Consider the following 21,964-nt stretch of genomic DNA (forward strand, 5'->3'; position numbering starts at 1 on the left):
CAACTTTTGAAGTTAAAAAAATATTTTGTAAAAAAAATAAAAAAGATTAATCGAAGCGTGAAGAGAGTACAAACCAATCAGCTCCTGTCAGTTTTCAACACAATCTACGACATGGCAGTTATGCGCTGATTGGTTAGTACTTTATCCCCAAGAAACTATAAATCTCCCCCAAAAGGCCGCTGAGTGTTGGGAGTGCACAAAGAGAAAACAGCTGCAGGTACCGGATTTGGAGACTGTTAAAGTGAAATGTGATATAACATATATTGATTTGCTTTTGTAAGAATGGATTTTGCATAAAAAATTAACTACTGCTATTAAATAATAAAATATATTTTTTTCTAGCAGTGAAGAGCTGGGCAAGACATTATTATACTAGAGCAGCTGTTCTCAAACTGTGGGTCCTGACCATCTCAGCATGGGGTCGCGACTTCATTTTGCTGCCTGTCAGTGATCCAATCAGTCTGAAAAATCACACTGAATTGGCTGTTGCTTCATACTCCTCGCATCATTTTGTGCCACCACAATGCTGCCATGCATGTGCTGTCTGCTGACCACAGGTGTGTGGTAACCTCCTGGTAACTTGCTGGAGTCCTTTAATAATTATTATTGTTTGATGGGGTCCCAGAGCAAAAAAGTTTGAGGAACCCTGTGCTAGAGTGTGAACCGAAAATTGTATTCTTGCACCCATACACCCCCCACCCCGCCTTTACCTGCATAGGCATCAGTACATTGTGCAAACAGACCCAGACACACTCACAATTAGGTTAGTCATCTCACCTGGTTGACCTAACCAGCCTGGCAAGCAGAGTGCGCTTCTCCTCATTGGTGAACTGCATGATCCCCGGCCTCTCAAACTTGTGTCGGATCCATTGACATTGCTCCAGGTCATTGATAAACATGAACTCCACTCCAATGTGCTGGCAGTAAGAGGCCTGCACACATGAAAGAAGATGAAACAAGGCAGAAATAGGCAAGGTACTCAGTTATATAGAACACTCATCATTTCATCAATGGGCAACACCGGCGGGTAATCTCTCCTCACCTCTAGCCTCTTAATGATCTCTCGAAGGGGCAGTGCGGTCTCATTCCCTCCAATGAATGTAGTGGTTGGCAGATGGAAGACTTTGTCCAGGTCAGATTCCTCCAGCCCGTAAAACCCTGCGGAGGGCAGCGGTCAGAGACACAGACGGAGGAAGCGTTACAGAAGGAGTAGCACAATGCAGCCGTCCATGCAGAGAGGGTACAATGGCATTGGTGTGATATTTAGCGGGCAGGTGGATGGCATGGACCAGAGAACACAAATAGGAGGAGGGTACAGGCAGCACAGTGAAGGAGGAGAGAGGTTAAGATCACACGGAGTTGTAAGGTTATATATAGTTCCGGTGGGTGGTCCAGATTTGGAAGACAGACGATTAGACACAGGTGGCACAAAGTTAATGACAAGAAGCAGATGAGAACAAACAATGATAGGTGGTGGGAAGGGTAAAATACAGACATTAGTCTACAAATGACCCCAATGTACTTTTTTAATTACATTTTTCAACGTTTCCCCATTACAATAGGAGTAAGCAACAGTAACAAACAATATAACGCACCAACATACTCAAATAAAACAAATTATATGCCAAACCAATAAGTTCATTATAAACTTTCTTGCTACCATAAAAAAAAAAACAAGATACAATGTAGAAACACAACACCCACTACATTTGCTATATTACTTCCAACTGTCACACAAAGGGGAATCTTTACAGAATTATTCTCATTCACAGCTCCCTTTTATTCCAGCTTCCTTTGATGCTTTGCTGTCACATGGCTCTAATATTAAAGGGCTGTCTAGACATCTAGGAACAAGCTAAAGTAAAAACATGGTTAGCTACCGAATGTACTCTGCAAACACAACGTACATCACTCACAACAGATAGTGCTAGAACAACTGCTATACAAATCAGACCACAGAACAACAACCAGTCAAGCTCTGTTATCCAGTGACTGATACAGCTACAAATGAGGTATACCACGTAACAAACCCCCATCCTAATAGAATGGACGAGAAGATTTCAATTGAAAGGTGAATGTTGTTAGAAAACATGAGAGTCTACCTCATGTCTTTGCCTGCAGTGATTCTCTCAGTATATTCAGCAACATCTTACAGTAGTTTGCAGGGTCGCTGCTTGGGTTTGACAGGTGACCCTGGCCATACGGGTCAGTACTGGTTACTAAACTTGATAATTACATGTTTCTTATCACTGTACTAATTGTATAACAAGAATATAATACAATTTGCACCCAGTGTGCAGAACTGTACTGTGACCTTTGCACGTAAACACATTCCAGGAACCGTTCTTTAATTTATAGGACTTTTACAGGACACTAAACACCATTTGCAACTATAAAGGAGAACATAATGTTCTTTTATTAAACAAAAATTGTGAAATTGCCATTAGTCAAGAGTCGTGATAATAGGGATAGTGTATCATACTAGTATATATTACAACTAAAACCATGAGATTTGCTATTTTGTACCTATAGCCACACAACATATTTACATGTAATGCCTAACAGTACACCACATCCATACCTCATTTACATGTAATGCCTCACAGTACACCACATCCATACCTCATTTACATGTAATGCCTCACAGTACACCACATCCATACCTCATTTACATGTAATGCCTTACAGTACACCACATCCATACCTTATTTACATGTAATGCCTTACAGTACACCACATCCATACCTCATTTACATGTAATACCTTACAGTACACCACATCCATACCTCATTTACATGTAATGCCTTACAGTACACCACATCCATACCTCATTAAAATGTAATGCCTTACAGTACACCACATCCATACCTCATTTACACGTAATGCCTTACAGTACACCACATCCATACCTCATTTACACGTAATGCCTTACAGTACACCACATCCATACCTCATTTACACGTAATGCCTTACAGTACACCACATCCATACCTCATTTACATGTAATGCCTCACAGTACACCACATCCATACCTCATTTACATGTAATGCCTCACAGTACACCACATCCATACCTCATTTACATGTAATGCCTTACAGTACACCACATCCATACCTTATTTACATGTAATGCCTTACAGTACACCACATCCATACCTCATTTACATGTAATACCTTACAGTACACCACATCCATACCTCATTTACATGTAATGCCTTACAGTACACCACATCCATACCTCATTAAAATGTAATGCCTTACAGTACACCACATCCATACCTCATTTACATGTAATACCTTACAGTACACCACATCCATACCTCATTTACACGTAATGCCTTACAGTACACCACATCCATACCTCATTTACACGTAATGCCTTACAGTACACCACATCCATACCTCATTTACACGTAATGCCTTACAGTACACCACATCCATACCTCATTTACATGTAATACCTTACAGTACACCACATCCATACCTCATTTACATGTAATGCCTTACAGTACACAACAATCACATATCATTTACATATAGTGCCTTGCAGTACAGTACACCACAGCTAATTTACACACATTGCATTACAGGGCACCACATCCACAGATCATTTACATATAGTGCCTCAAACTATACCCCAACTCATCTCCATATAGTGCCTTTCAGTGCCCAACTCATTTACATATAATGCCTTACAGTACAGTACATCACATCCCACATTTACACACAATGTCTTGCAGTCCTAGTTTATGTGGAAACTCACATATGAACTCAGTCACATAAGTATGTTTAAGGGTGGATTATCACAATCTCAACCTTTGAAATACTTTAAGTACTAATGACTAAGGACTATGCCATTATTTATATGTAAATTAGAGTCATAATCTGGCATGTCCAATAAAAGCCCTGATACTGTATCGGGGAATGTACAAGTTACAGTGGATGATCTTGTAACCATTAGTTATTTAACATGATATTTAAACCACACCCTGAAACAATGCAGAACCAGTAGTCGGAATGGAAGTAGGGGACATACTAGTGTATTACTATCCAAGCTGTACTTGCAGCATTCACACATCATTGTCATAAGACTCCACAAGCGGTAAACGGTATACGGTCATTGGGTCGACACACTAAATGTCAACACGGTTGGAAAGCATTAGGTTGATAGTGTCTATGTCGACAGTCAAAAGGTCTACATGGGGTTTTCACCTTTTTTCTTTAAGCCGACAGGCAGTACTTCATGCCCTACCATTCGCTAGGTGGAAAACCCAATGTCGACCTTTTAACTGTCGACCTAATACTTGCGTGGTACTTCCAAATATGTTGACCTATTTCAGATGTCAACCTAAGCTGCGTCGACCTTTAGAGGTCAACCCAATGCATGTCGACCTTTGGTTGGTCAACCCAATGACCCATACCCCCACAAACATTGAATGGGAGTCACATTTTGTGTAACTCATCCTGCAAACACCACAATCGATATTTAAACAACCTTCCAACCATCCAGGCAGCAGGTGAGATCGCTTAGAAAATGCCCCTGAATCGCTACGTGTGTAGTCATAAGAGACAGTCAAGTGCCAAGATGGAGATAGGAGGGAGGATCACTAGGCAGCAGGGGAGGGCTGTGGAAAATGTACCGTACCTCCTACGGTGAGAACGCGAGGCCGATCCAGAAATGCTGGCAGGTTTGAGTGGGTTGGGAGAAGAGGATGCAGCACAAGGGGTCAGGGGTTAAGGGAAGAAGAATGCAGCACAAGGGGTCAGGGGTTGGGAGAAGAGGATTGCCGCATGGGGAAAAACAGAGAGGAGTTCTTAAATCTAGAATTTTAACGCCACAGGGAATGAGGGGGACCATCTTTGTGGGGGGGGGCTTGGAGCATGCGGCCGTGGTCCCGGTGTATGAGAGTCACTCTGCACAGTAAAAAGTCCAGACACATACAACTCTGCAGTAAACTAGTTTTTTCAATACAGGCTCATAAAAACAAGAAACAAAATAAAATAAACACACTCTCACACATACAGGTTTGAACAGAAACAACAGCACAAATGAAGGATACAAAGTCATTTTTCCCATGGCAGCGGCACTATTCCACAATATATAGAGGTCTCACCAAGGGGAACATTTCAATACAATTCACTGTAGCATCATGGACCAAAGCAATTCAGCTGGACAATGCCATCTTAATAGGGATATAGGCCCCCAAACTATCACTATTACGCCACTCCCTAATAGAAGCCTTACATGGGCATTGATTTGCTGCTTAACCTGTTGTTTCCATGGTGTCTTGCCCCCACCTGTACATGTACAGCACACTAGTATCCCTTGTTCCTCCATCAACGATGCGGCATCCCAGTGACTCTGATTGCATTCAATAGGATGTTCCAGGATAGGGGACTGCTGTCCTGATGGATAAACTCACCTGTGCAGCAGTCCATGTCCCACATCGCTTATCCTCATCTCACCCTGTATTATAAGCTTGCACTGTATACATGCTGTCAGTGTAAAATGCTATGGGCAGTGGGAGGCTACCTGTGAGGCTCTCAACTTAAGGGTCACTGCCAAAGCCTGCTTATAAACAAACCTGCACACTACTAAAGGCTGTATCACCACATACCAAAATACTAGGGGGTCCCAGTCAGAGCCCCAGTGTCAGATATTTTTACTAGGGCTGTAATACAGATGGAAGAATGGGAGAAGTCATAATCATTGCATGACGCATCCGACTACAGGTAAGAGCTCCTAAGCACAAGTTGAACCCAATTTCCAAGGAGCATCCCGGGAGAGCTCATTTGACACTTGCGATTTATTGCATGTAACTCCCTGGGAGCTGCAAGTGGGGACAGAATTCTAAAAAGCCTATTCAAAAGAATGGGTGGCGGTTGATTGGCCGAGAGAGCTATCGGAGAAAAGGGGTTTGAGAGCCGCACAAGGTTCTCCCCGCCGAGTGTGAATTGGGTCAAAGGGGACCCCTTTCACCGCTCTGGTGGGGTTCGGCCTGAGTTGCCTGTAACCAACTTTGTAGACGTAATGTCCCTTACGGGATAGGTGGTCTTTGTGTGTTGGTGGTGCTCCCCTGAGTCCAATATGTAAATGCAAAAAAGGGGGAGAGGGGAAAGTGGACTCTCTTTGTGGGGCACTCTTGTTTCTGATAATGAATTAAAATTTAACTTTTAATATTATTACTTTAATATAGGGCGGACATACTTTGTCCAACAGAAACCACAGGACAGACAAAAACAAACGACATAAAATTTGCAGTGAGTGGCCGAGAGAGCTGTCAGCCAATCAGCAGCCGGTCTATTCTTTATTTATTATTTTTTTTTTTAATGTCCAGCCCTCTGGGGATGCAGAGCAGAGAGAGCGCCTCTCCTGCCCACTCTGCAGATAGGTGTGTGCAGACACCGAATACAGACAGTATCAGACAGTATCATTTTTTAGCACTGTGGGTGCTAAAAAATGTACCCAAGATGTACCGCTGATGGCTGCACATACAAGTTCTTTTACATGCAGCCCGTCAGACCTCCGACTCCGGTCCAATGCGCGCAGGACAGTGCATCAGATCGGATATCATACACATGCAATTGGGGCCGACTTCACCCGATTTCTCGGCATGATCCTCCACAATTGGGGGAAATCGGGCCCAAATCGCATAGTGTATGGGGGCCTTTAGTAACACATTGTCACTAGTAGTGCACCTTTATCACATACAGTAATGGGACCTGGAAACTCATAAAGATGATGGAAGGCGTAATCTCGAATCACTGGCAAAACAACTAACACTGCAGCCATGTGCAGTGTATATAGGGCTGGGAATAACTACGTGGAGCTGTGGTGTGAATGGGGTCTGTCCTACATAGCAACCAATTTTCAAATACTGGGTTAGACCTGGGATTTTGGTGTGAAAGGAGTAACATTACAATGTACTGATTTGTAATGCCAATTGAAATAAACAGTATTTAATAGAGCATATGCTACTATTTATGTCAAGCTAGGTGTTTAAGAGAAAAGTAGCTTCATTATTTAGTTTAGTAAACTCTCATAGTAGTGACTAAATTGGTGTCTTATTCCATTTGATTTCACCATCTGTGCTAAAACATTGATTTCCTGAAAACCTGGACTGTTAGTGTGCCTTGATTACCGAGTTTAGGTTAGAGGCGAGTAAATAGCTAGATGCACTGGTGAGGGAACGAGGCTCATATGACAGAGAAGACTGCAATTGGAAAATCAACCAAATAAACAAAACCACTTTGTTGTACAGTTCTCAGATCAGAATGCAAACACATTATGCCCACACACCGCATGCAGTAACCCCCAAGCAGGCACAATCACATCCCCAACCTAATGCCAGCACACACCCTTTACATGCCGTATGCGGTTAGTTGTGCTCACTACGTGAACTAATCTATGTTAGCAGCTTTGGCTGTGACAGCAGCAGGAACTGTGTGGCCTAACATAGTAATTATCATACATTCTACAGCCAGAGGCCACACTAACAGCTTCCTTGGGTCAAGGACAGTGAGGGCAGACTTACTGTAACTCAAGTCATTTGCTTGATTACCTCCAGAAAGCTGGTAAGACATATAGGGGCAGATGTATTAAGCCTGGGAAAGTGATAAAGTGAAAGGTGATAATGCACCAGCCAATCAGCTCATAACTGTCAAGTTACAGACTGGGTTTGAAAAAATTACAGTTATGAGCCAATTGGCTGGTGTGTTTTTACCTTCCACTTTTTAATTTCTCCAGGCTTGCTAAATAGAGCCCATAGTAACAGGATGACCGCCAGCGGTGGCTCCACGGGTGGGGCTACGGCACAGTCCAAGATTCAAATAGGGGAAAAACAACAACTGCCAGTGAGTCAGTATGGAATGGCAGTTACTGTGCCCCCTCCATCCCTCCCCCCCAATTTCGTAGAGCTCACCCGGACCTCAAGAGATATCTGGGTCTGCCATTACATCATCGAGGCCCCAGGCGATCCCAATTCTCTAGGAAGGTTTTCTGATTTGGGATTACATGACACCCGTCATCATTACACGACAGGAAAAAGCTGTTAGTTGTGACCTCTGCACCTACGTTCTAACGAGCAGGGGACAGACATACATTGTAGGGGTGAGAGGGAGGCGCAGAAGCAGTGTTTATACTAGTAGTGCTATTGGCCCTCACCGAGTTTGTCTGAGGATGTGACAATGTCAGCTGGCACACAGGAATCCAGATCTGCATCCAGAATGCCAAGTGGGTCAAGCTGGGCAACATGGTGCCCGCGGATCTATACAGAGGAGAGGTGCCAGAGTAGGGTGGGGGAAGGGGACAGGAAATGTAGGTGCAGAAGAGTAAAGGGTGGAAAGGGGGAGGGGGAATAAATAACGGGAAGAGAGTGGATGATGGAGCAAATACAGAGGGTGGAGAGGATAGAGGCACCACATAAAATAACAAACAGACAGAGAAGGAGACAAGGAGGAAAGCAGAGAAGAGAGAAGTTACAATGAGTTTGATACAGTAATCCTCACCGACATTTGGAGGACCGACAATTACTGGAGTGTCATCAAAATTAACAGAGCTAATCCCGAGAGGATCAAGTTTTGCAATGTTGTGACCCCTTACCTAGAAACAATGACACAAACTGGTTAATGACTCCTCCCTCCCACCCACAGACAGCAATGATGTCATCAGTATGTGGATGGAAGGGGCTGCAGCCTCAGCATATACCACTGGTAAGTAATGACATTATCCCAGGTCATATACTGAGGGTTCTTCCACAGTCAGACAGTGATTGTGAATACTCAGCAACATTTCCCATTACACAACTACAGTGTACGGTGTTTACATTCATTAAAGACACAAAACCCCTAAAGATAACATTCATTTAGGAAGTTGTGTGTGCAAGCAGCAGCATAAATGGTTCATGTACATGGCTATACAGTATTATCACGTGTGTGCTAATACGTCAGTGCAAACAGTGGTACTCAAAATCCTTCTTTAAAAGACACTGATAACATGGAGATTACATATTGCTTTGGATAACAAAATGTTCTGTTTCAGTATCTTATCCTGGCACTATAACTATACTTAAATATTAATAATAATCTGGAAGAGAAACAGGGTGAGTGCACACAGATACAGGAGGCATCAGTCAGTGCAGAGATGGACCTGTTAGCAAAGCAGCAATTTTTGCAGATGGACAAATCCACGTTGCACTGCAGATGGGGCAGATGTAACATGTGCAGAGAGAGTTTTAGATTTGGGGGAGTTATTTTGTTTCTGTGCAGGGCAAATATTGGCTGCTTTATTCTTAAGGTGGCCATACACTACTGCGATGTATCGCAGCAGTGAAGGCCCATCCGATCCCCCACGTGTGATGTATCGCACCTGACCCTTGTTCCCGGCTGCCGGGAGGGGGGTCAGAGTCAGAGGTCCTTCTGCATAAACTACAACCTTGCTATCAGGTCTGTATCAGGCCTCTAAGCACAGAGTTGTTGCAAATGGCAATGAATTGAACATTCTGATGCCCAGGCTGTATATACAGAAAAAAATAAATCACATTCCTGGGATGTAATGGGGTAGGTTTGGTGAAGCATACTGTAGGACAACTCAAATAGAAGTATTGGTGGTTAGGTTAGAGTTCCTGTTCCAATGAAATCCCCCCTGTAGCAGCAACACCCCATGGTAATGTGACTCTTCCCAGCCCCCTTCTCCTGCAGCACCTGGCGCTCTCACTGACAGAGAGCTGGAGCTAGGCCCGTCACTCTGATCACAGCTAAATATACCGCTGTCATTCCAAAAGGCCAAAGGTCACACTGGCGGCTGGTATGTACAGTACTGTGTGCTGAGGGAAATATAACTAGGAGGTGGCTTACAGTATGAACTATCATGTGGTTTATTGAAACAGTGTATCTGGGATTATTACATCTCTAAGAACCAGATGTACCTAGTAATCAGGCCTCTTGCAGAATGGAGAACAAACCTACAAGTTGATCTTATATAAAAAGCGGTATACGGTTGTTCAGTCGACACACTAAAGGTCGACATGCGTTGGGTATTGACCTAATCTTTGTAGAGGCAATGCATGTCAACCTTTGGTTGGTCCACCCAATGACCCATACCCATAAATAGTACATCTTAGACACAGTGGCCCTTTTTCAAATCTGATTGCAGTACAAATTTAGTTGGAAAATGGGCAAAACCATGTGCACTGCAGGTGGGGCAGATGTAACATGTTCAGAGAAGGTTAAATTTGGGTGGGGTGTGTTGAAACTGAAATAAAGATGCAGTGTAAAAATAATGCAGCCAGTATTTACCCTGCACAGAAACAAAATAACTCACACAAATCTAACTCTCTCTGCACATGTTACATCTGCCCCACCTGCAGTGCACATGGTTTTGCCCATTTTCCAACCAAATTTGTACTGCGATCAGATATGAATAAAGGCCAGCGGGTGAATCTTTATAAAACCCAGAGCAGAGATAACATGCAGAAAAAGCCGCTGTAACCAATACCGACCAATAAAATGTTTGGATATATTTTCTGACTTGCTCACACTGGCATCTATGTTAAAGTGCCACAGTGCTGATGCGTTTACTGCGCAGGAAACCCATGTAACCAATGAGACTCATTCACCTCTGACCCTTGTTGAGGTGAAGCACCGACACTGTGTGAGAGATCGATCAATAACATTTCTCCAAACTGCAGAACACATCTGTGTGGAGCGGTTACAGTGACCTATTTTTTATATGTTACCTCTGCTCCAGTACTCAGTGAGCCTGTACAGCAGTAAAATATCACCTGAGTACAAAAGAAGAGCAGACTTTTCGGGGGCAATTCAATTAGCGGCACTGACAGCAAGGTGCTGGCTTTCTTTTGGCACCTCAACATTGCAGATTGTACCCTTCTAGATGATGTGCGGGTAGATCTGCTATGTTGATGTACCTTACAGATTATGTGCACAGCTGCACATTGCGGATAACTGAATTACCCCCAGACTTCTGTGCAGAGAAATATTTTTTCCCTGAGATTAGTCAGCCTGAAATACCGTAGTACATGTAGTAGAAATATAGTTACCAAAAAACATTTCTTTCAGTTTGTAGTCATCATCTAAGACAGAACCACTAATAACACGTTAGTATTCAGTGACTTCACCATAACGTGTTCCTGCACAGCACTTGGTAACTAAAGGTGCGTACATACGGATAGATTTGGCCAACGATCTGGGTGTTCCCGATCGATTGAAACGACCAATCGTTCATATCGTTCCATGTGTATGAACGATATATCGAACGATGCGCATACCCGACGGTCGTTGGTAGAGGTCGCTGATCTTTCCTGCATGCAGAAAGATCAGCGACCAATCGTTAACTTGTGTACCAATCGTTTCATGTGTATGCACGATGAACGATTTGGTAAGGCTGGTTGACTGGCTCCCTCTCTCTCCACCATCGTTAAAGATCAATCTTTCATGTGTAATCGTTTGCTCATTCGTTCATCATTTGTCACCAAATCGTTTGTGCAGGAGGTTCAGAGGAAATCGTTAACGAGATTGAATCGTTGGACAAATCTATCCATGTGTACGCACCTTAAATTATAAAAGACACAACCACATATTACCTATATTACTCAGCAGCTCTAATGTACAAAAGTGTTGTACAGTTGCTGTTGGCCTTATTATAAAAAATGTCTATTATACACATTATAACAGGCATGGCCAAACTATGGCTGTTGTGAAACTACAAGTCCCATCATGCCTTGCCACAGTTTTGCTATTCGGGAATGCTAAAACTGTGGCAAGGCATGCTGGGATGTGTGGTTTCACAACAGCTGGAGGGACACAGTTTGGTCATGCCTGCATTATACCTTGGATTTATTTACTACAATTAGAAGTATATTAATCAGATGACTTCTATCTGGATGTATGGCACTAATTATGTACATGGTCATGTTAGCTGCAGTCCATCTATCAAGGATGTGCTGGCCTCATTTTCCACTCACTCACTGCTTAGAAAAGTTTGGTTGCAAGGCGATCTCGCAGTCAGTGTGTTTCGCAAGCCAACAATTGGCCAATGGGCTACCCAGACACATGCTGACATGGCAATCCGGCTCTGAACCACAGCAGCAAGAGGTGAATGGAGGTCAGAGATAGAGCGTGTAGCTGTAGTCAGGTAACATAATACTAGATGTAGACACTTGGCTCTCTTTAAGTAGAGTATTGGGTTTCAATACAGAAAACAAACAGAAAGACACTTCCATCACAGGTATACCAGTACCGCTTATTGAGAAGTACTTACGGAGGCCTGACTTTACATACCTGGTAAGCCCGGATGAGGGACTGCACAGCAAGATGATCTCCCACTAGCTTGTCTAAATTTGGCTGACCCTGAACCAAAGATTGTGCCTGTGCGAATGTGGACAGGCTGCTACTGAGGGGTGGGGGGCTCTGGTAAGCTGTTCCAGGTGCTGCTCCTGCATTGGCGTTTCGGAAGAAGATGTCCCAAGACTATGAAAGAAAAACAATATATAGATATATTTATCTGAAGGAGATAAACAGACCACAGTATAACATGGGCACATTGTTCAACCTACAAACATCATCATATACCCCCCCCCCCTCCCCGGCACCTGGCTGAGCAGTTCACAGGGACAGGATCTTCTTAGAGCCCCGTCTCTGCTTCTTACAGAATTCCACTGACAGGATTTCATATTGAAATGCGATCCTGGGCGGTAGTTCCCGCCCAGATCGCACTGTATATGCGATCCCATAGTAAATGAGACCCTTCATAGTCAGTCACGTTCCCAGTGGGTGCCACTAGATGGCGCTGAAAGGAACAACTGGTGCTCTGTTCGGGTGCGAATAGCCACCAGGTTGTAAACATTTCAGCTTGTAGCGTCCCGAGGTGTGAGCTTCCCATCACTTTACATAGGAGATCAGGCAAAAACAAATGGTTTGTCCCTTAGCCTTGTGTTTATGTAAATCAGGCAGTATTACATTGCAAAGCGATTTACAGGAAATGGCCGTTGGAGGCGACAACTAGAACTTTACAGGAGACATTTGGTTAAAAGAAGGTGTCAGGTCCGTGTATCTGCCCTCAGCTGCAAGCTTGTAAGTGCAAACACATGGCATTTACGTCGCTATTCTGCATAGCCATAGGCCTACCCTTAACCTCAATGTCCCTCTATTTTTGTGTATTCTGTGAATGTGGGCACAATTGCATCTCTTTTCATTCCTGGCCGCCAGCTCCACTTGCTGACAGCAGTTCCGTAGCCGAGAAAACTGCAGTTGCTTTTGCTTACAACCATGAATTAGGCCCATAGCCAGAATAGAAGAAGGGAGCTTCTATAAAGGACCAACCTATTCTTGCTAAACACAAAGAAAAACAAACCGTGATTGGCTGATGACTCCATCTTCTGTAAATGAAACACAGAGGTTTAGAATACCAGAGGACTGACTGGACTGAATCTGCATGTGGCTCTAGGCCAGATGCTTATTGCTTATATTGGTTACTCCTTTCTGCTCATCTGAGGGAAAACAGACTTTTCTGAAGAGTTTTCCAAAGACATAAAGGCGATCATAATGCCAGGCCTGGAAGTGCAAAACTTTCCACAAAAGGTCACAAAATACTAAAGTGATAACATACGCTCCATACACTGGTTGGTCAATGCGTGCACTTGTCCTGCGGGTGATGCAAGAGATAGAAGTGGGGACTAACATGGTCCATGACACATTTACTCTTCCTTGGAATAGCTATAGCTACCAATCCAAAACGGCATGTGAAACATCTCAAAGAGGACATCCACTGTGTGACCCTCAGACACTGCACTAAGGTGAAAAATGAAAGGTATAAAATAAATGCCTGAAGCCCCACGCCTCCAGCTTTCTATGCAGAGCTCAGCGAGGGGGGGGTGTAATGGGGTGTGGATTACACGCCTTCTGCGTTTTAAAGCTCCTCCTACATTTCCAAAGAGTAAATCCATTATTATGTTGTATTTCTAACATGCAGCAACAAGCATATGAAACATACACATGACAGAAATGGAAACAGCACAGACACAGCCGGGTAGCTGACCCCAGTCCTCGCACAGTACTGGCAGCTCAGCAGGATTTCCTATTACTACTGCACTATGAGTAGGAGGTGGCTCTGTGTGCAGGGCTGTGCCTCCCTATAGCACACCTGTGTAGGTACCGGGCTGGCCCCATAACGGCTTGCTGTGCACAAACAGTCACTCCCTTGCCTGAGCATTCAGCAAGCAGGGAAACCGGAGACGGTCACCCAGGCAGGCGATTCTGCCAGCTAGACACCATTTCCTCCTCTGTTTGAGAACACAAAGTCCTGGCGAAGCTGTGTAGTAACCTCCCAGGAGAGGCCTTAAAGGAAAACTAACCAAAGGAAAAAGCCACACTGTCTATTACAGTGTAGAATTCTGTCAGGACGTAGGTGCATATTAAATGTCTGCTACAGAATATCTAATGCTAAAATGTCTTTCTCATCATGATGGACAGTTAATTAATATGTGCATGGCTTATGTCCATATTACAGATAGTGTACCTGACATCTACACACAACTATGCATTCAGTCCCAGCAGGATGGGTCGGCTGCATTCTCATTGGATCTCATTTATGCAGCACATATATGGTCCTGCCCAAGGTGAAGGCCCGCTTAGTCACTGGGGACATCAGTGCAAAGTAGAAATGCACTGTGGGTAACACAAATCACATCAAAGTCCCACCAACAATCATTATAAAATCCACTGAGAAACAAACACTCAGCATGTCTGAAATACTGGTCAGCGCAGCCAAATTAATAGTATTACTTTAATAATGTAACTTTTACACTGCTCTGAATAAAGCTGTTGTCCCGTCACAGCTACTTTGTGCCCGGCCCCTCAACACAACTCCAAGCGTCAGTCTTTACAAACATTACCCTGCTCTGCAGACCAGCGCAGGGCTGGGGCGATGCAGCCATAGAGTCTGTGTCACACCGCGGCTGTTATGTGCCTAATAAAAAGTGTCACACTCTGTGTAGGTGACGGATCATGTTAACGAGTCGGAAATATAGGAGTAAAAAAAGGCCATCTGAAAGCTATTCCAAATATAATTGCCATAATAAAGCCTAAAAAACAGAGGATGTTATTCTTTTTTTTTTTTTTTTACCCATCTGTTTTTTTAAGCATCCAACTTTGTTCACAGATCAGCCCATAACCTCTATTTAAACCCAGAAGACAATGTTAAATAATAGACCCAGAGGTCATCTAAAGAATGAATGTTCCCACTCTCAGTCAAGTCTATTTTAAGAGACCTGTCTGCGGGGGATAACCTGTAGGTAGGTTCGAAGATGAACGATTGGGACTGTAATTATATTAACTCTAATCATCAATGATTAATAGGCTCACTTGCAGGGATACACAGGAACACGTTACAGCCAACGCAATACACAATTATTATTCTGAACTCTGGGCTTAGAGCAAGGAGAACACTATGTAGCCTGTCTGAGGGGTAGGATGGGTTATATGGAGAACACTTCCGCTGTACAGTGTTACCAAGTGACGTTACACCTCCAGGGACAGCGTGTCCTCTACTGGAGTGGTGAGACCGCTACCATGTGAATTCCTATGTACTGCACGCTTGCAGACTTTCCATCACATGTCACTGGCGAAGTTAACCCTTCAGAGGTATATCACAGTACAGAATGGGAAGACATTACAATGATCACAAGCACAGGAGATCCCCCGGGTGAGCACTGTACTCCATGTGACTAGGGGGTAGATGTATATAACAGTGATAAGGGAGGAAAAGTGAGCCAGAGGAGAACCAACCAGCACTGAAGTAACATCTATAATTTGCACAACATAAAATTATAAAGAGTAGCTGATTGGTCGCCATGGGCCAATTCTCCTATGGCTCACTTCTCCCTGATCACTGCTTCATATATCTACCTACTAGTCACAAGTATGACATCTACATAACACATGTGGTGTGGCCCACCAAGCTCCTATTTATGCAGTAAAAAACTCTCTTCAACCTCTAGTTAGTAACACTTTTACAGGAATGCACTTTTAAAAACCATCGAGAGAGAGAGAGAGAGAGAGAGAGAGAGAGAGAGAGAGAGGTAGGTATGTAGATTATTCTGCTGATCGCTCACAGATCTCAGCTATGGATCTCTAATGGAGGAATTTACAATGGCAAACAAAAGTTGGCAGCGAGAGCTGCTGGTGGATTAGCTCCAGGCACAGCAGGAATGGTAGGACAAACAGCAGGAAACGTCACTACAAACTAGTGGTTAAAGTCTGCATGACCCACCTCTAAGTGGCTTCCCCTGATCAGACTGGAGCCTTGTGACATGCTATTTATTCCAGCAAGAACTGGCCTACACAGGGCGACTTTTAACCCTGCGCATGCACAGGACCAGCAGGAAACGCTCCAAAATAAAAAACAGTGGCCACTGTGTGCTGCATAAAGGAGCAGTGTATTGTGACAGACAATATCATTACACATTAGATGGACTGCTTAACAAAATGCCAAGTTGCTTTAATTTATCGAATATACTATTAAATGCATGGATCGATATAAAGATGTTCAGCATCAATGGAGGGGATTAACTTAATATGAAAGCCCAAACTAGAGCACAATGGGGCAGATGTATTAAGCCTTAACAAGAGATAAAAGCAAGGGTGATAAGGAGAGATAAACGTCCAGCCAATCAGCTCCTTACTGACTTTTGGCAGGTGATTGGCTGGACGTTTATCTCTCCTTATCATCCTTGCATTTATCTCTTATTAAGGCTTAATACATCTGCCCATCTAATAATAATCTTACTGGAAAAAGTAGGACCAGTGTCACACGTCAGTAAATGGGTATGGATCATTGGCCAGACAAGCATTAGGTAGACAGTCACTAGGTCGACCACTGAAGGTCGACAGGGTCATTAGGTCAACAGGACATGAGGAAGGTCGACATGGTGTTTTCACTGGGTTTTTTTTTTTACCTGAATGTCAACACAGTCGACATAGACACCAAAATGTAAATAGGCACCATACTAAACTCGGCACACTATTTTGTTCTCCCTCCACGTCCTAGTAGATGGTAGGGCATCAAATGCCGCCTATAGGCACGTCGGCTCAAAAGACATTGAAAAAACCCCATGCCGCCCTTTTGACCCTTGACCTTTCCCATATCAAGCTAATGGCCCTGTCGACCTAATGACCCTGTTGACCAAACCTCATGTCAACCTTCAATCATGTCGACCTCATGACCGTATCCCCAGTAAATAAAGCAGGGAGACTGCTGTGACCAGTTATCTTCAAGCCACTAGTAGTGCTGGACATGACCTAGGCTAGAGGGCAGAACAGGCCGGGATAGTTTTGGATGCACAACCTGGGTTTTTCCACTCTGAGACTCCATTTCCCTTGTTTATTCCTTTCAGACATAGGTCTTGTCTGCCAGGATGCTCTCATGACGCACGAATACAAGTCATATTATATATATATTGCGCTGATGTTTTTTTGCACGTTTTTTGCCTTGATGATGTAATCCAGTTTTTCAAGTTTTTGGAGAGTGCCACCTCTTGTTGTCATTTATTTGAAAATTGTCATATATATATATATATATATATATATATATATATATATATATATATATATATATATATATATATATATATATATATATATATACATACACACACACTTCACATGTGTCAAACACGTAATATACACACATGCGTCATACACCAGCAACTAGACCTCACCACAACAGGCAGCGCCTCTGTTGCTAGGCTACACCAGATGCTTCTACCACCACTACAGCGCGAACTGCAGCAGTACGCCTGCCATGGCAGCTCGACCCCTCCAGGCAAACCCAAGCACCAATCAAAGGCTTCTAGGTGTGACCTGGAGTAGGTGAAGCCCTGGTCAGTAGCAGAGTTGCTAACCCGGTAATGTGTTCCTAGGTTGAAGCCTTTCAGACATACGTGAGACCTGGGTAGTTTGTCTGAGCCGCGGCAAAAACCTGGGAATCTCAGTATGTTTGCAAGGTGAATGTGTGCCACATTCAATATTAGCAAGGGTACATATCTGCTCATATATCAGCACGTGAACTATGAATGGCTAGGAACATGGCATGGTGCAGGGGTACGGAGGCGGGATGAGGGATCTGATGTCATTAATGTGAGCAGGCTGCTGATGTGACTGATCACATCAGTCACATTAACCTATGCTCTCTGGTTAATACACGGTGACGGCAAAGGCAGGCTGCTAAATCAGGCTAGCATGAATACGTACACTATAACTACACCAATAGTAAAAGGCAGATAATACTAAAAGCAAGCAAAAAATTATAGGGTCCATCACTTGTAAGGAGGAATAATCCCCAATACACTGAATAAAAGAGCAGTGTCTTATTTTATCAGCAGGTCCCTGAGGATACACCACTATTCTAGTGCTGGTGCCAACATAAATCTGATTATGGATTATTTGGTAACATATAAGGCTATGTGATAGTGTTTTTAAATAAAGCAGACCCATCAGTTCACTTTCCTCAGCTCTGCAATGCATTTGGCTGGGGTAAAAAATTAGGGGTACAGGGTGGAACTAGTTCAACCTCCACCATGGCTCTGCACAGTAATTCTAACAGAAAAGCATTATTGTTTGCAGGGGGTGCCAAAACCCTACCACTGGCCCTGCCTCTGCCTAATGTGTGGAGGGGTGTAGGGGTAATTAGGTGGCAGAGGGAAATGAGTCGTCATTGTCCCCTACCTCCACAGAACCACTTTAAGCATTGCATGCCGCTCAATGCATTGGTGCAGCAGCGGGTTGCCAGTCCTCCGTGCGTGTGGCTTGGAATCCACACAGGCGGCGGATGAAGATGACGCAGCTCTCCAGCACCCTCACTGCACCCGGAGAGCTGCGTCATCTGCACCCACCGCCTGTGTGGATCCCCGGCCTGCATGGCGGACCAGGAACCCGGGGTGAGTACTGTCTAATGTCCACTGCCTCTGCCACCATCCCACCTCCTGCCCGCCTCCTTCCCACACCAGAAAATGCAGGGACTTTTCTGGTGTGAAAGGGGCCAACCCGGGAATGCCCCGACATGATCCCTGGGCCGTATGCATCAGGACAAAACTCCTCTGCTACTAGCCCAACTAAAAACTCCACTACAGGTATAGGCCACAGTTCTGATCCAAACGCCATGGAAACGCAGCCTACCAATGCAACTAAAAGACATTACACAGGAAGCCATTTCCTGGGCAATATAAGAGGAAATTTGGTGTTTACCTGCGAACCTGTTTCTATATATGCTTTGGGTAGTGCTGCTGGTTTCTCAGGGCTGTTCTCCCTGATTTGTTAAATAGAAATGGTTTGTTGTACCCAGTCTCTGATGTGCTGTAGGGGTGCAGAGTGATGGTAATCAAGCGGTGTGTTGTTGATACAAAATAAATACAAATGAAATACAATCTGTCACTTGTTTATATAACTTTCAAACCTGTAGTGTTAAACAGTTGTCATCCCCTCCCTAATCACAACAATCAGGACCAACATACAGGCAACATGCATGGAATGTAACAATACACTGTTTCATTTTGAAAGGTATAGAAACAAGTGACAGATTGTATTTATTTTGTATCAACAACACACAGCTTGATTACCATCACTCTGCACCACTACAGCACATCAGAGATAGGGTATTGAGCGCTGTTTCCCACAACAAAACATTCATGACAATATCTCATGAGGTACTGATGTTTCCTTGATCAGTGGTTCTCAAACTGTGGGTCCTCACCCCAAAGTGGGTCCCGACCTTCTCAGCATGGGGTTGCGACTCCATGTTACTGACCATGAATTCTCATCTCAGTCAGTGATTCAAGGAGTCTGAAAAATCTTTTGCGTTGTCTGTTATTTTAGACTCCTCCCATCATTTTGTGCCTCCACAATGCTGCCATGCACGTACTGCCTGCTGACTATACATGTGATGGGATGATCTTCTGCAGTAACTTGCTGGGGTCCTGTCATTAGTTTTATTGTCTGATGGGATCCAAGAGCAAAAATAGTTTGAGGACTGCTGTCCTAGATCATTTACTGGCTGCATTCTCCTAAACACCTGCAAAATGGCAGCCCCCACTGGGAGGAGACCTGTCACCCCAATGATGGCTATGATTTAGCATTAACTTCAGTGTCTGAAGAACACGTCCTCGGTCAACTCAAAAAATGTAAATTATTATGATATACTCTCAAGCCCCGCATGCAATCTGCAGTGCCGCATAACTAATACCTTTAGCATACTGAACACATCGTGTACCCAGCTTAAGACATGCAATACTTTCTCTCTACAATGTGAACAAAGTTATGTGCTGCAGTCACTTTGTTCTAGCTTGCCCAAACCAGTTTCTTACTTTGCTGGGGAGGTGAACAGCTAGAGGACGGTTCATGCAGATAAAGAGAGATATTACTACAGAAACAACGCCAAGCAGCGCACTATAAACCTACAAGCCAGGATTATTGATCAGCTGTCACCTTGCGGCCAGTAACCTACTGTATAACCGATATACATACAGATATATTACCCCTGTACAATGAGGTGGTAGCAGAACAGATTAACTACAATTATAAAAGCACATTTTTATCACAACCGAGAAGTTCCTAATCACTTTGGAGTTTCCTAATGGGAGAGTGACCTTCCACTTACTTTCAATTTTTCAACTTTTTCAATTGGTGCATGACAGGAAGATTTCTGGCTTTGCCACAATGCATATAAACAAACCCTCCATTTATATACACTATGACCATAACTATTGCCATAGTTACCAGAAAACTATGACCACACAGGAAGCAAAATACGAGAACAATTCTGGGCTTAAGAAGGTGGGAAAGGCCTACAGAGGGTGACAGGAGGAGCTGTAAGAGGGAAAATGTGAATGAAAACTGGGCCCTGGCACCCTACTTAGTAAATAATGACATGTGGTTCTCCTGATTGCTGCTGCTGCCGGAGGAGTTGTTGTACTCAAAAGTTCTGACTGGCGCCCAAGATAGCTGTGAGTATGGCCTGGCATACCAGAGGCCCATTTATATTCACTCAGAGGGAAAATGTTCATAGATCACTCCGATTCGGCTTCTCAGTGGCACGGCAGTGTGATAACATAGCAGGGGCTGATCAGGTCCCCCTATGACTGACAGTCGAGGTGTGAGTGGTTCATAACAATGGAAGCAAGATTACAGGATGACAGGTTAATGAGGGAGTGTTAATTCACAACAGAGGGGCTAATAATGATTGATGAATGCCTTCATTAAGTAGTAACAGATAAATATTGACAGGATTCCATGTGTTAATGAAGATGTGTTAATTAAATTGTAGCTCAATCACAATAACGATTATCACATGAGCTAAAGTAGGTGTAATATCTATATGAGGGTTGAGCTGGGAGAGCAGGTCAGGAGCTAGGTGTACACTACACTGTCAGAGGATAGAATATAACAAATGGGATCAAACTTGCCATGTACTTAAATATATGAAGCAAGGCCCAGTAAAGCACTGAAAGTAGTAATGTAAAGATCCGTGGACCACAATGTATACTATTCAGATAAAATATAGGCTGTTCAGGCCAATCAAGTGAACAAACGCAAACTACATGTTTGCTGCACTAAACAAGGTTGGACAAATTCTGGGTGGGGGGGGGCATAGAGATATGGTTGGCCAAAAGTAGTCAACCCTATAATTAGATGCACATTTAAAAAACAATATTTAAAGTACCAAAGTCTCAACCAACTACCGACCATTAAAGCGCATGTTGCAACGGTTTCCAGAAACTCAGCCATTTCTGTTATCTACAGAGATCGGCGGGGGTAGAACACAGCTCACACATTGGCGCACAGCTCCTGTGTGAACATCCCTGAGGCCACAGATCCAGGCCAGCAGAATTACAGTGGAAAATGTACAGTTCCTGCTCCAAAGAGTGTTTCTTAAGCCTGGTACAGAGTATCTGGACGAC

At 43.7% G+C, this 21,964-nt stretch overlaps 1 protein-coding gene across 2 annotated transcripts in view; it reads right to left on the reverse strand.

Annotated features, from left to right (window-relative positions):
• Nucleotides 1-21,964, reverse strand: part of OGDH (oxoglutarate dehydrogenase) — a 53,403-nt gene that overhangs the window by 19,535 nt on the left and 11,904 nt on the right. The window contains exons 3-6 of one of the 2 annotated variants that reach the window (XM_083184709.1): nt 12,297-12,485; nt 8,164-8,266; nt 1,043-1,158; nt 778-932 (exon numbers count right to left, since the gene is read on the reverse strand). In XM_083184709.1, coding sequence (XP_083040835.1) covers nt 778-932; nt 1,043-1,158; nt 8,164-8,266; nt 12,297-12,485 — 563 coding nt within the window. Of the gene's footprint in view, nt 1-777; nt 933-1,042; nt 1,159-8,163; nt 8,267-8,507; nt 8,602-12,296; nt 12,486-21,964 lie in introns of both variants that reach the window. The other variant, XM_083184710.1, reaches the window with a different exon arrangement.

The sequence above is a fragment of the Crinia signifera genome, chromosome 4 (genome assembly GCF_055691185.1).
Source record: "Crinia signifera chromosome 4, ASM5569118v1, whole genome shotgun sequence".
NCBI classification, from domain to species: domain Eukaryota; kingdom Metazoa; phylum Chordata; class Amphibia; order Anura; family Myobatrachidae; genus Crinia; species Crinia signifera.